The sequence below is a fragment of the Oratosquilla oratoria genome, unplaced genomic scaffold (genome assembly GCF_046742065.1).
Source record: "Oratosquilla oratoria isolate Oo_2021 unplaced genomic scaffold, ASM4674206v1 SCAFFOLD146, whole genome shotgun sequence".
NCBI lineage: Eukaryota > Metazoa > Arthropoda > Malacostraca > Stomatopoda > Squillidae > Oratosquilla > Oratosquilla oratoria.
The window spans coordinates 269,325-283,027 of NW_027467502.1; the positions used below are offsets into that span (position 1 = coordinate 269,325).

General features: G+C 41.4%; 1 protein-coding gene and 1 pseudogene across 10 annotated transcripts in view; both read left to right on the top strand.

The window, feature by feature from the left end:
* The window catches only part of LOC143022716 (uncharacterized), an 89,031-nt gene that overhangs the window by 15,363 nt on the left and 59,965 nt on the right, over nucleotides 1-13,703 (top strand). For 8 of the 10 annotated variants that reach the window (XM_076181057.1, XM_076181061.1, XM_076181059.1 and 5 more), the window contains 9 exons: nucleotides 2,147-2,362; nucleotides 2,524-2,584; nucleotides 2,765-2,871; nucleotides 3,045-3,153; nucleotides 4,460-4,516; nucleotides 5,528-5,597; nucleotides 5,752-5,787; nucleotides 6,185-6,226; nucleotides 6,397-6,436. In XM_076181057.1, coding sequence (XP_076037172.1) covers nucleotides 5,573-5,597; nucleotides 5,752-5,787; nucleotides 6,185-6,226; nucleotides 6,397-6,436 — 143 coding nt within the window. In that variant the 5' untranslated portion in view covers nucleotides 2,147-2,362; nucleotides 2,524-2,584; nucleotides 2,765-2,871; ... (1 more) ...; nucleotides 4,460-4,516; nucleotides 5,528-5,572. Of the gene's footprint in view, nucleotides 1-2,146; nucleotides 2,363-2,523; nucleotides 2,585-2,764; nucleotides 2,872-2,993; nucleotides 3,154-4,459; nucleotides 4,517-4,676; nucleotides 4,702-5,527; nucleotides 5,598-5,751; nucleotides 5,788-6,184; nucleotides 6,227-6,396; nucleotides 6,437-13,703 lie in introns of those variants that run through there. The other 2 variants (XM_076181060.1, XR_012966123.1) reach the window with 2 other exon arrangements.
* On the top strand, nucleotides 2,910-2,982 carry LOC143022721 (small nucleolar RNA SNORD24; annotated as a pseudogene).

Sequence of the window (13,703 nt, forward strand, 5' to 3'; positions counted from 1 at the left end):
TTGTGTTGTAATATGTTGATGTTGTGTGTTCTGTATGTGTTGTATGTTGCCGTTTGGGGTTGAGGTTGGGGTGTTAATGGGGAAGGTATAGGATCTGGGTTAGAGGCGGGGCAAGGAGAGATTGGGGACAAAGGAAGGGGAGTACTGATTGGGGATATGGGCAAAGGGAAATTGGGAGTGGGTAAGGGTGCTGGCTGTGGTTGGGGAGGTGGGAGTGGGATTACTGGAGGGCAGGTAGAACATGTCCAAGTGTTTGTGTATTGGTTTGTGTCAGCAAGTGTTGTACAAGTGAGGTGGGCCCAGTTTTTGCACATATTGCACTGGACTGAGCCCTTTGTCCGTCTGCTCGAAGTAATGGGTTTAGAGCATGTTGGGCATGTGTATTTTGTGGTGGGCCCAGGATTGCTCTCTACATCTCCGGCTAAAAGTAGAAGACGAGGGGTGATCGCCGGAAAATCACCCCTCAGTGCAGAAAAAACATAACATTGCATGTTGAGAAAAAGGATTGTGGTACAGTAGAAGCCCAATTTAACGAACTAATTCAGCCAAGGTCCAGTCCGCTAAATTGAATTTTCCGTTAAATTGAGCGAGTGAGCATTGGTGTAACAGTGTTGCCAGAGCGGATTATAAAAATGATGTGTACCTAAAAATTCCCTAGTGTACACACACACATACAGTATATATATTATTGTAAGTGAATTATAGGCAGCACAATCGTGAATTGCAAACGAACAGCAATATGCAGTAATTTGTTGCAACATGTATGTGTGTGTCATGTAACAATGATATGAGCTGTCTGTGAATTTCGCTAAATATTAGTCATAGCTTCGTGTTTGGTTCGATGTACATAATTCTAGCGATTAATAGGACTGGGCAGTTGGGTTTTGGATAGTGAGCATTATTGTTGTGTTGTTGCAGAAAACATAGTTCATTGTTATAGAAGTGTTTTTCGTGGTGATTACTCTTGTGTACTGATTTTCAATTTTCCCATTAACTTACTGTTTCATTATTTTGTTTTCCTATTATACCGTCTATTTCTACTTGAATATATTTCTGCTACAATTATACTTTATACATATACTGAATTATATATTATTGATTTTGAATTTTCCCATTAACTTACTGTTTCATTATTTTGTTTTCCTATTATACCGTAAATGCCTTGGTGGATTAAAGAGTATAATGAGGAATAGACATTTGGGAATGGATGCGAAGAGGAGACTGTATGAAGGAGTGATTGTGCCAACAGCACTGTATGGGGCAGAAACGTGGAACATAAGAGAAGAAGAGAGAAGGAGTTTGAATGTGTTTGAGATGAGGTGTCTGAGAAGTATGGTGGGGGTTACTAGGCTGGATAGAGTGAGAAATGAGGAGGTGAGGAGGAGAGCAGGGGTGAAAGAGGATTTGGGAGATAGGGTTGATGAAAGAATATTAGGATGGTTTGGACACATGGAAAGAATGAGTGAAGAAAGACTAGTAAAAGAGGTATGGAAGGCAGATGTGGAGGGAGTGAACATGAGGGGACGTCCTAGGATGAGGTGGATGGATGGGGTGAAGGGGGCTTTGGGGAAGAGGGGAATGTCTGTTGAGGAAGGAAGGGAGAGGACGGAAGACAGAGGTGAGTGGAGAATGGTTGTATATGGATGATGTTGTGATTGCATGAGGAGGAATGGGCAGGGGGGTGGGGTAGTATGTGTGAGTAAATTTTGACGCAGCCCGAAGGGATTTTCTCCCCGTCCTCTCCTTATATATATATGTATATATATATATATATATATATGCATATATATATGTATATATACATATATATATATATATATATATATATATATATATATACCTCCAAAGTACTAAATTGTAAAAAAAATTCCTTGACTCTACCACCACAATCTGGTAACATCTGGTAACATTGGACTCTGAGACACGCATGTGGCCATTTGACGGAAAATGCTCAACTTAGCTTACCATTCCTGCTAAATTGAGCTATTTCTGTAGACGCGCATCTGGCCAGCTAGCGGAAAATGGTCAACTTAGCGGACCATTTCCGCTAAGTTGAACATTTTCATTATTGCTATTTGCAGTTCGCTAATTTGAGCTTCCGCTAAATTGAGATTCGTTAAATCGGGCTTCTACTGTACTCCCCAAGGCAGTCGTAGCTCCTCTTGGGGATCGGTGCCACCTGCATAGAGCCGGTGGCCAGGGCTGGTTGCCGCCGTTTGGCCCCCAACTCTTGGGGTTGGGGGTTAGTCCCACGACGTAAACGCTGCGGCTCCAGGACCATGGATACTGTTGTCATGGAGGTTGTACAATTGATGCTGGTACCTTGGATTGGATGTTGGTGCTGCCAGGTGCTGATGGAGAGGTTAGTTTGATCCTATTTAATGCAAAAGGTCTTTAAGAAATGATGATTGTTATCCCTGTCTCAATAACTGCTGTGGACACAATTCCTCGTTACTGAAAACCAAAAGTACATCTTCAATAATAACTTTGTTTGCATGTAAGTGAAGTTTGTTTAATTGACAGGTCCATGCACAAGAGGTGTATAAATGAACCTCTTTTATAGATACTGGATTAGCACATGCAGGTCAGTTAATTTTTTTTGGTTAGATATGATGTTTTGAAAGAAATGTAATTATTTTGGACTTTGATAAATGATGAGTTAGATGACGAGACCTAAGACAGGCTTACCCGCATGTCGTTTGGTGTAATCAAGAAAAGACAGGAGAAGTGTGATGAAGGTGTTTTAGAAGTTTTAATTTTCCAGACAAGACTTGTGGTATTGAATTGTAAAGAAAGATGTTGGCCATTGTTTAAGAGTATATGTACATGATCAAGATTGAAAGCACATCAGGACTACGGTACATCACTATGGTAGGTTTACCTGCATGGTACTTGGAAATTGCATTTGCAATAATGATGAGAATGTATTTGCTACTCTTGACTGTTGTATGATGACTATAACCACCAAGATCTCTTAATATTTGACCTCTTAGGACTGTATAGCAAGAGATGGAGCAGAATACATTTATGGTTTCTTCCTCCAGGGGTCAACACATTCATCAGTAGCCTGGCCATACAAGATCTTTGCTAGGTCTAGGCAACCTTGGGTTTTACAAAGTTGCACCAGATTTAGATGACCCTGAGCTGGTAATGGTAAGATTGCATTGTCATTTGAATTTTTGAATATGATGGCCCATCATATAGGACACTGTAGGAATACCTGTTGGCAATGTTAACCACTTGGGTACAGTGACACTTACATAGGTGTCATGAGGCGTGGATGTGTTCGCAAGGATGCCGGTGTCAGTTTTGATTATGTATATCTTTGTAGTTGTACACGAGTTACCCCCGGATTCTATGAACTGGTTTGATCATGTTTTCAGTGTTTATTACTGAGTAAAAAAGAATGAGTAATGCAGTAGTGACTATTTTATAATGCAAATAGTGTGATGCATTGTTCCTATGATAGGCCATGCTGCGCGTGAGAGTTTGACTCGTACTGAAGTGGTTAATAATGTGATTGACCAGTTGGGTACTATATTGAGGTAGTTTGAGTAGGGATAGGTAGTTTTAAAATAATCATTAACAGCCAGGAAATCTTTGAACAGGGGAAGAGGGAAGGGGAACAAATGTATGGAACTTGAACTTTGAAAATGTGCTTGGTGAGGAGTTGAAATATGAAGTCTGTTATGGGGATGGAAAGAAAGCTGACAGATCTAGTTGCCCAAACTATGCTAGGTGGAAAGAATGACTTGGAAGCAAATACCAAAAATGAAGTAGATTAATGGGGTGAAGAGGTGAATTGAATGATAGAGGAATGTCTGTTAAGCAATGAAAAGTGTCCATGATGAATATAGAATAGTAATTGATGGATTAAGTAAATAATTGATCCCAGAGTCACTGATATTGAGTATGTGCTATGTTGGTGCTAAGGTGAATCAAAGATCAGTCTGCTCCCCTTATGCCCCAGTTGCAATGTTGCTTCAGGTTACCGGGCTGCAAACATTTATGAACGCATTTCTTGGTTTATGAGGAAGGTTAAACAAGACCAAGACAAGTTTGATGTGGAGCAGTGGCTCCCAACCATTTATGGCTTGAGGAGGCACCCTTGCCAAGCCTTTCAGAAGTCCCCGGCAGCACCCTTATTAGAAAATCTAAATTGTAGTTTGTCAGTATTTTGTTGATTCAACATCAGTGTAACAAAATTATGTCCCAGGATAATATGAAAATACTCATCTTTACACTGATGTTGCTTTAATGAACAAAAATGGATGATGATACAAATATATAATTGACAGTAATTTTTGCCCTGAATTTTGGAGGCACCCTCAGTTGATCTTGCTTCACCCTTTGGTGTCATGGCATACCGGTTGGGAACCACGGATGTAAAGAGTGTTGTTGGTTTGTCAGTTGGTGTATGGCTTTGTTGCATTGTAATGTTTACATTTTCAGTTTCGAGTTTCGAGTTTGTAGGATGACCTGTGGTGGTGGTGTGCTTTAGAGCCAGAGTGAAGTAGTAAGTATCGAGTTATTGTATTGTGGTTGTACTTCAAATAATGATGACAAAAAATATCTCCAGAATTACTGTGTTGGCAAGCTCAACAGGGCTGACATTGCTTATAGTGTACACCTTGCATTGGATCAAGAGCCATTGTTTACAAGTGGTATTTTTTCAGGTAAAGGCCTGGAGCATTCCTCAGCTGCATTTTTGTTGGTACTTGTTTTGGACAGAAGATGGGACTGAATGGAGAATTGCTGTGTATGGATGCTGTGGCATGAGGGGGAGTGGATGGGGGGGGTGAGGCAATGTGTGAAAAATGCAGCATAAAGGGATTTCTCCCCATCTGCATGAGGTGACTGAGAGGAGGGGGTTGCCAGTTTATTTAATCTGCTTTGCTGTGGATGTACTGTCTTAAACTGCTTCTGACCCAGGACAGCGGGTGAGATGCAGGGATGACCCATCAGCCAGGAGCCAAGATGAGGGAAGGGAGTGTTTTTTTTTTTTTTTTTTTTTTTTTTCCCATTTCACTTCTGCTCACCTCTGCCCTCTTATGCTTTATTCTGCTTTTCTTTGTACATTCTTGTGATTCATCCTATTTTGTAATCAATCTTTGAATGCTTGCTTCTTTACAATCTTTGAATGCTTCATCCCACCACTCGCTACCCTTGTATATCCTCCTGTTGTCCTTGTTCCACAACTTGAACCATCCCCATTCCTCCTCTCCTAGTTATACTCTAACCTTCACTCCCTCCCACTCCCATTTCTTCTTGTACTCCTCTTTTTCTCTCATTTAAGCAGTTTACTTTAAGTACCTCCCTACCTTCTGCCCTTTACCTTTCTCCATCTATCCTTCACTGTCAACTTCCAAAAAATTGTCTTTTCCCCCACTCTCCCCGTAGAACATTTACATCCAAAAATCCTCCCATTATTCTCCTGGTTACCACTGTAGTCCATTAGTGCCCTATCTACCACCCTTCCATCCACCACCCTCTCCCATATACTTATGGTTGATTTTTCCGTTGACAGGTTTTCAAGTGGACAGTGTACCAGTTTGATCAAGTTTGGACATTAATGTCCATTCATCTGTTCAGTACAGGTATAGATACCTACAGGCTGCTAGCCAGAGTAGTACTATGATGAGAATCTTACTTTCAACATGAGTAACAAATGATATAGTATTTGTACCCTGATTGCCTAGGCGATGGGTGGTCATTTTCATTATATATTTAACTGATGAGGAATATTTTCAGGTGCTGTGAGTTTAAGCAAAGCGCATAAGGAAACAGGTGAGTGGAGTATGACTGAAGAAGCATGTTTTGACTTGGCTACCTCCCTTGTGAAGGGGAAGAAGCCTATGGTATGTAGATAGATATTGTTATGCATTAGGAATGTTTGCTAACACAATTGTTGTTGATTGCAGAATTTCAGTGTTTGCTATTTTCTGAAGTTGGTCCAAAGAAGTGAAATTTGTTGCAGCTGGTGACCAAATAAATGTGGTGGTAAAGGAGTTAACTTTTTCCATTTTTATCATATTTGCTAGTGTTTATCTCCATGATGGCCCATCACTTAGAACACCTTAGGATTGCCTGTTGGCAAAGTGCTAAAGAAATGTGATTCTGACCATTCTATTGATCATACTGTGAGGTTCATTTTGAGTTGGGATTAATGTTCAGTTGTTTGCAGGTGATGTCGGAGCGAGACTGAAGGACAAGATCGTGATCACTGGTAAGATGTTCTTATTTCTTCTCGTTAATACTGTATACATGATGGCCCATCACTTAGGACACTTTAGGATTGCCTGTTGGCAAAGTGCTAAAGAAATGTGATTTTGACCATTTTACTGATCATACTGTGAAGTTAATTTTGAATTGGGATTAATGTATAGTTTTTTGCAGGTGACATCAAAGCTAGACTGAAGGGAGATCATGGACACTGGTAAGAATGTTGGTATGTCTTGTTAATACTGCATACATGATGGCCCATCACTTAGGACACCTTAGGATTGCCTGTTGGCAAAATGTTAAAAATTGTGATTCTGATCACTTTGTGAAATATACTAAACCTGTTTTATTGAATTATGATTAATTCCCTGGGACGGGGGAAAAGAATACTGCCATCAAGTAATTCCACTTGGATTGTAAGAGGTGAGAAGAAAGGGATGGGGATTGGGACTAGGCATCTTTCTCCTTGTAGCCCCACAGGGGACATTCCTAAAAGAAAAAGCAAAGGCATAAGAGGGTCTGGGAGTTTTCCAACCAGCACACTAAGGTTTGGGTCTTTTATTGTGCGTGGATGTGGTACAGATGAGAGTAAAAGGGAAGAGATAAGTAGTATGTTTGTGAGAAGAAAGATGGATGTGTTGGCTTTGAGTGAAACTAACCTGAAAGGGAAGGGTGAATGTAAGTTTGGGAGTGTAAGTGGGAGGTTATCAGGAGTGAAGAGAGGGCGAGGGAGGGAAGGGGTGGCTATACTAGTAAGTGAAGATATAGGTAAACGTGTAGTGGAGTGGAAGGAGGTTTCCTCAAGGATAATGTGGATGAAGGTGAAACTGGGAAAGGAGATGTGGGTTTTTGTAAGTGCATATGGACCTGGCAGTGAGAAGAGTGTAGAAGAAAGGGAGGCCTTTTGGATAGATTTAAATGAGTGCATAGACGATTTAGGGAGAAATACTAATGTAATAGTACTGGGAGACCTTAACCCTTAACAGGTAAAGGTCTTTTTGACAAACGATTCAGGTAAAGCGGGGTCTGACAGACCCCAAACACAAAAAATAAAAATAAAATACTTCTACTGCATTTATTGACATAGAAATCAAAACATATGTACTTCAACTTATAGTCTTCCAATTACATGCTTAAAAGTGACTATAATTGTTAGACATATATTTTAATGAAAATTACAAAAAAATATGAAAAATAAGATATTGTTGACTTCAGAGGGTGCTTGACTGAAAGCATGAAACATGAAGCGGTTGGTCATCATCATTTTGTAGAGACCAATGCCCCAACTATCTTTAAGGAAAAGCAGAGCTACAACAAATGAATAATAAATGTGTTTCATAAACCATGAAATCTGAAGAAAAAAAACGAGGTGATTATTTTGACTTTGACCAATTTTACGCAAAAATTATGGACTGGTTTTAATGAAATTTTCAGGGAAGGTTGATACTAGGTCCAGCAAACAATCTATAAGTTTTTAATGGTATCTAAGTTTATTATTTATAAGTTTTTATGGCTCTAAGCACTCCTACCCTGACTCAGCAAAACCCCATCCTTCGTTGACGGAAGTTTGTGGTCTCAGAGGGTTTTGAGTTTTCTTGAGAGGACATGAGTCGAGCAATTCATACATAATGCTAATGATAATGAAGAACATATTCTATTGGATATACTGAAAGTGGAATTTGTGATACTGAAGAATCTAATTGCAGTCATCGCAGATGGGGGTTGAATGGTCCTGACACACTGGTCTTTTGCAGTGTAGGCAGTAGTTCTTAGTCTTCCTGTCAGACTTCCGGTCACACAAGACACATCGCTTTCTCATAGAAGAGGTATCCGCTTGCTGATGGGGCATGTTCAAGCCAAAGACCGTTCTGATGGTCATCAAAGTACTTTTGTGCATCCCCTTGAAGTTCATCCTCTCCTCTGCCCATGGCCGTATCATCTCTTCTGCCAGCTCAATCAGATACTTCTGGCGTGATGAAAGTTCCGCCTGTCCATCACGTTTCCTCATTTCATTGCAGGTGATATAGGAGTTGACACCGGCGGCGTTGACCAGTCCGTACATTATGCACAAAGGCCACCATTTGGTTTTTCGGCTGCACGTATATCGGGCACACATTTGATCAAACGCGTCAACCCCTCCTTTTGTGTTGTTATAATACAAGATGATTTCTGGCTTCCCACAGTCATCCATAACAGGTTGTTGGTGCATTGAGGAGATCAACTGCACAATTTTTTTCTTCTTCTTGTAAGGTAAATGTGACACAAGTGCCATGGTTGTGTCAAAGAGGAAAGCCGTGCACCCTTTTCTGATGACCGTCTTGTCTGTCTTGTCTGGTACTTGTGGCGTCTATACCCTCAGTGTGCCTACATATGTGAGCCTATAATTTTTCAAAAGATCTTGTACAAGGGGGATAGATGAGAACCAGATGCATGTGTGGGAATAGAGTGGCTGAGGTGTCCTAAAATGTGGCGAGATGTCACATCTTATGATATGAGAATAGTGTGAGAAGAAACATATTATCAACAGAACAGAAAATATCAAACATTTATATGTAATATAAAATATGTGATACAAATTAAATTTGAACTAAAAGAGGGGAAGGATGAAATAAATTACAGCTGTATGTGTGGGAATAGAGTGACTGAGGTGCCCTAAGATGTGGCGAGATGTCACATTTTATGATGATATGAGAATAATGTGATCTTGTGAGAAGAAACATATTAACAGAACAGAAAATATTAAGCATTCATATGTGATACAAAATATGTGATACAAATTAAATTTGAACAAAAGAGGGAAGGATAAATCAATCAAATAAAATGTGGCGGAATGTCATGCTTTATGATAATATGAGTATAGTGTGACCATGATATGAAAAGAAACTCACATTACCAGAACAGAAATTAAACATTGTGATAAAAATTAATGTAATCAAAAGAGGGAAAATGGAATAAATTAAATAAATAAATTAAATAAATTAAATAAATAAATAAAATCAAACTCGGATGTATGTTTTTCTGTTGATAAAAAAGAAGAAATTATTATTTACCCATAAGTATATATGATAAAACATTTATATGACATGAACAAACCTCAGGTAAAGTGGGGTCTGACAAACCCCACGCTACTCACACCTCAGGTAAAGTGGGGTCTGACTGACCCCACGGTACTCACACCTCAGGTAAAGTGGGGTCAGACGGGCTCAAAAGCTCTATAAAGCTTATATAGAGCAAGATTCAGGAATGACCCTATCACCCCATTAAACTACTCCACTGATCAAGAAGGTATATGGGAGTACATATCTGTATGTAATATATTAGTATATTAAAATTAAAAAAAAAAAAAAGTATGGGGTCTGTCTGACCCCACTTTACCTGTTAAGGGTTAATGCTAGGGTAGGAAATGATCCAATTGATGGAGTGGTTGGGAAATGTGGAGTTCCAGGAAAGAATCGTAGTGGAGAGTTGATGGTGGAAATGTGTCTAGAAAGAGAGTTGATGATAGCAAATACAGTGTTTCGGAAGAAAGTCAAGCATAAGTACATATGGGAGAGGGTGGTGGATGGAAGGGTGGTAGATAGAGCGTTAATGGACTATGTAGTGGTAAATAGGTTTATGATAGGAAGAGTTAAGGATGTACATTTGCTAAGGGGAGAGGGTGGAGAAATATCAGATCATTTTTTGGTGGAAGGTAAGTTGAGAGTGGGGGATAGATGGAGGAAGAGGAAAGGGACAAAAGGTAGGGAGGTACTTAGAGTACATACATACATATACCAAGGCTTTTTCCCCCTTTCAAGGGAGGTAGCCAAAAAGGGAAAGACATAAAAACACTCCCACCCATTTCATCCCTAAATACACTCCACACCCCTCCCATCCTCCCTCTCATCTGAGCACCTCCTGGATGACGGGTCATCCCTGCACCTTGCCCACCGCCCAGGGTCAGAAGCAATGTCGCAAGACACAGCACATCCACAGCAAGGCCGCTTCATTTAATCGGCGACCCCCCCCTCTCCGTCCCCCCTTGCATATAAGGAGAGGACGGGGAGAAATCCCTTCGGGCTGCGTCAAAATTTACTCACACATACTACCCCACCCCCCCTGCCCATTCCTCCTCATGCAATCACAACATCATCCATATACAACCATTCTCCACTCACCTCTGTCTTCCGTCCTCTCCCTTCCTTCCTCAACAGACATTCCCCTCTTCCCCAAAGCCCCCTTCACCCCATCCATCCACCTCATCCTAGGACGTCCCCTCATGTTCACTCCCTCCACATCTGCCTTCCATACCTCTTTTACTAGTCTTTCTTCACTCATTCTTGCCATGTGTCCAAACCATCCTAATAGTCTTTCATCAACCCTATCTCCCAGCTTCTTTTTCACCCCTGTTCTCCTCCTCACCTCCTCATTTCTCACTCTATCTAGCCTAGTAACCCCCACCATACTTCTCAGACACCTCATCTGAAACACATTCAAACTCCTTCTCTCTTCTTCTCTTATGTTCCACGTTTCTGCCCCATACAGTGGTGTTGGCACAATCACTCCTTCATACAGTCTCCTCTTTGCATCCATTCCTAAATGTCTATTCCTCATTACACTCTTTAATCCACCAAGGGATTTACTCGCTTCTCTCAATCTACATTCTGCCTCCACCTTCACTCCACCTTTTCCTGCCACATTTGCACCCAAGTATCTAAAACTATCCACTTCCTCCAGTCGCTCTCCCTTAATGTTCACTTCCAGTCTACTGCCACTTTCACCCCTTGTACATCTCATCACCTTACTTTTACCCACATTTATCTTTAGCTTTCTTCTATCACATACTCTCCCAAACTCTGCCACCAGCTTCCTCAATCCCTCCTCCGACCCTGCCACAAGCGCAGTGTCGACCGCAAACAACAGCTGGCTCACCTCCCACTTTTCTCCATTTTCTTTAACCATCTCCAATCCCTGACCCACTACCCTAGCATTCACCTCTCGCACCACCCCATCCATGTATAAGTTGAACAGCCAGGGCGACATAACGCATCCTTGATGAAGTCCCACCTTTACTTCAAACCACTCACTCTCTCCATTTCTAATCCTGACACAAGCTCTACTACTCTCATAAAAACTCTTGACAGCTCCCAAAAGCTTTCCTCCTATCCCATAAATCTGCATAACCTCCCACAGTGCCTTTCTGTGAACTCTTTAAATGAAAATGAAAAGGAGAAGGAGTACAAGAAGAAGCTGAAGGAGGAGTGGGAGAGAGTGAAGGATAGAGTAGAGCTAGGTGTGGAGGAGGAATGGGGATGGTTCAAGGAGGGAGTCACAAAGTGTGCAAAGATGGTGTGTGGAACAAGAAGGACAGGAGGAAGTAAAATAAAGGGTAGTGAATGGTGCGATGAGGAAACAAAGAAGGTTGTAGAAAAGAAGAAGCGAGTTTTCACAGATTGGTTACAAAATAGGATGAGGGAGTCATATGAGAGGCACAAAAAAAAGAAAAGAGAAGTAAAGCACAAGGTAAAGGAGGCAAAGAGGAGAGCAGATGTGAAATGGGGTAGGAGTATGACAGAAAATTTTGAAAGTAATAAAAAGATGTTTTGGAAATAAATTAAGAGAGGAAGAGGAGGCGAATCAAGTAGAGAAGAAAAGGTAAAAGGTGCAGATGGAGAGATGATAATGAAAGAGAAGGCAGTAAGGGGAAGATGGGCAGAATATTTTAGGGAGTTACTAAATGTGAAGGAGGATAGGGAGGGAAAGATAGCTGCAGTGGAAAATGCTATGAAAATGAGAGTAATGAGTGAGAAAAATGGAGGAGAAATAAGGATAGAATGAAGTGAAGGCAGATGTTAAGATGATGAAAGCAGGTAAGGCACCTGGTCTGGATGGATGCCATGCACAATGTCTAAAAAAAGGAGGTACAGTGATGGTGGACTGGCTGGTGAAGTTATTTAATGTTTGCTGGAGGGAGGATAGAGTGCCGGAGGACTGGAGGAGTGCCTGTATAGTTCCTCTTTTCAAGGGAAAAGGGGACAAGTGTGAATGTAGTAGTTTCAGAGGGATTAGCTTGTTAAGTGTAGTTGGGAAGGCTTATGGGAGGATTGAGAGGATTAGGAGAGGAACAGAGGGAGTAATTGGTGAGGAACAGTGTGGATATAGGACAGGTAGAGGTTGTGTAGATCAGATTTTTGTGGTAAGACAGATATGTGAGAAAGCTATAGGAAAGGGGAAGGATATTTTTTGGGCCTTTATGGACCTGGAAAAGGCTTATGACAGGGTTGACAGAAAGGCACTGTGGGAGGTTTCGCGGATATACGGGATAGGAGAAAAGCCTCTGGGAGCTGTCAAGAGTTTTTATGAGAGTAGTAGAACTTGTGTCAGGATTAAAAATGGAGAGAGCGAGTGGTTCGAGGTAAAGGTGGGACTTCATCAAGGATGCGTTATGTCACCCTGGCTGTTCAACTTATACATGGATGGGGTAATGCAAGAGGTAAATGCAAAGGTAGTGGGTCAGGGATTGGAGATAGTTAAAGAAAATGGAGAAAAGTGGGAGGTGAGCCAGTTGTTGTTTGCAGACGACACTGTGTGGCAGGATCGGAGGAGGGATTGAGGAAGTTGGTGACAGAGTTTGGGAGAGTGTGTGATATAAGAAAGCTGAAGATAAATGTGGGTAAAAGTAAGGTGATGAGATGTGCGAGGGGTGATAGTGGCAGTAGTCTGGAAGTGGGTCAGGGATTGGAGATAGTTAAAGAAAATGGAGAAAAGTGGGAGGTGAGCCAGTTGTTGTTTGCAGACGACACTGTGCTTGTGGCAAGATCGGAGGAGGGATTGAGGAAGTTGGTGACAGAGTTTGGGAGGGTGTGTGATATAAGAAAGCTAAAGATAATTGTGGGTTAAAGTAAGGTGATTAGATGTACAAGGGGTGAAAGTGGCAGTAGACTGGAAGTGAGCATTAAGGGAGAGCGACTGGAGGAAGTGGATAGTTTTAGATACTTGGGTGCAAATGTGGCAGGAAAAGGTGGAGGTAGAATGGAGATTGAGAGAAGCGAGTAAATGCCTTGGTGGTTTAAAAAGTGTAATTAGGAATAGATATTTGGGAATGGATCCTAAGAAGAGACTTTATGAAGGAGTGATTGTGCCAACAGCACTGTATGGGGCAGAAACATGGAACATAAGAGAAGAAGAGAGAAGGAGTTTGAATGTGTTTGAGATGAGGTGTCTGAGAAGTATGATGGAGGTTACTAGGCTAGATAGAGTGAGAAATGAGGAGGTGAGGAGGAGAACAGGGGTGGAAAGGGGATTGGGAGATTGGGTTGATCAAAGAGCATTAGGATGGTATGGACACATGGAAAGAATGAGTGAAGAAAGACTAGTAAAAGAGGTATGGAAGGCAGATGTGGAGGGAGTGAACATGAAGGGACGTCCTAGGGTGAGGTGTATGGATGGGGTGAAGGGGGCTTTGGGGAAGAGGGGAATGTCTGTTGAGGAGGGATGGGAGA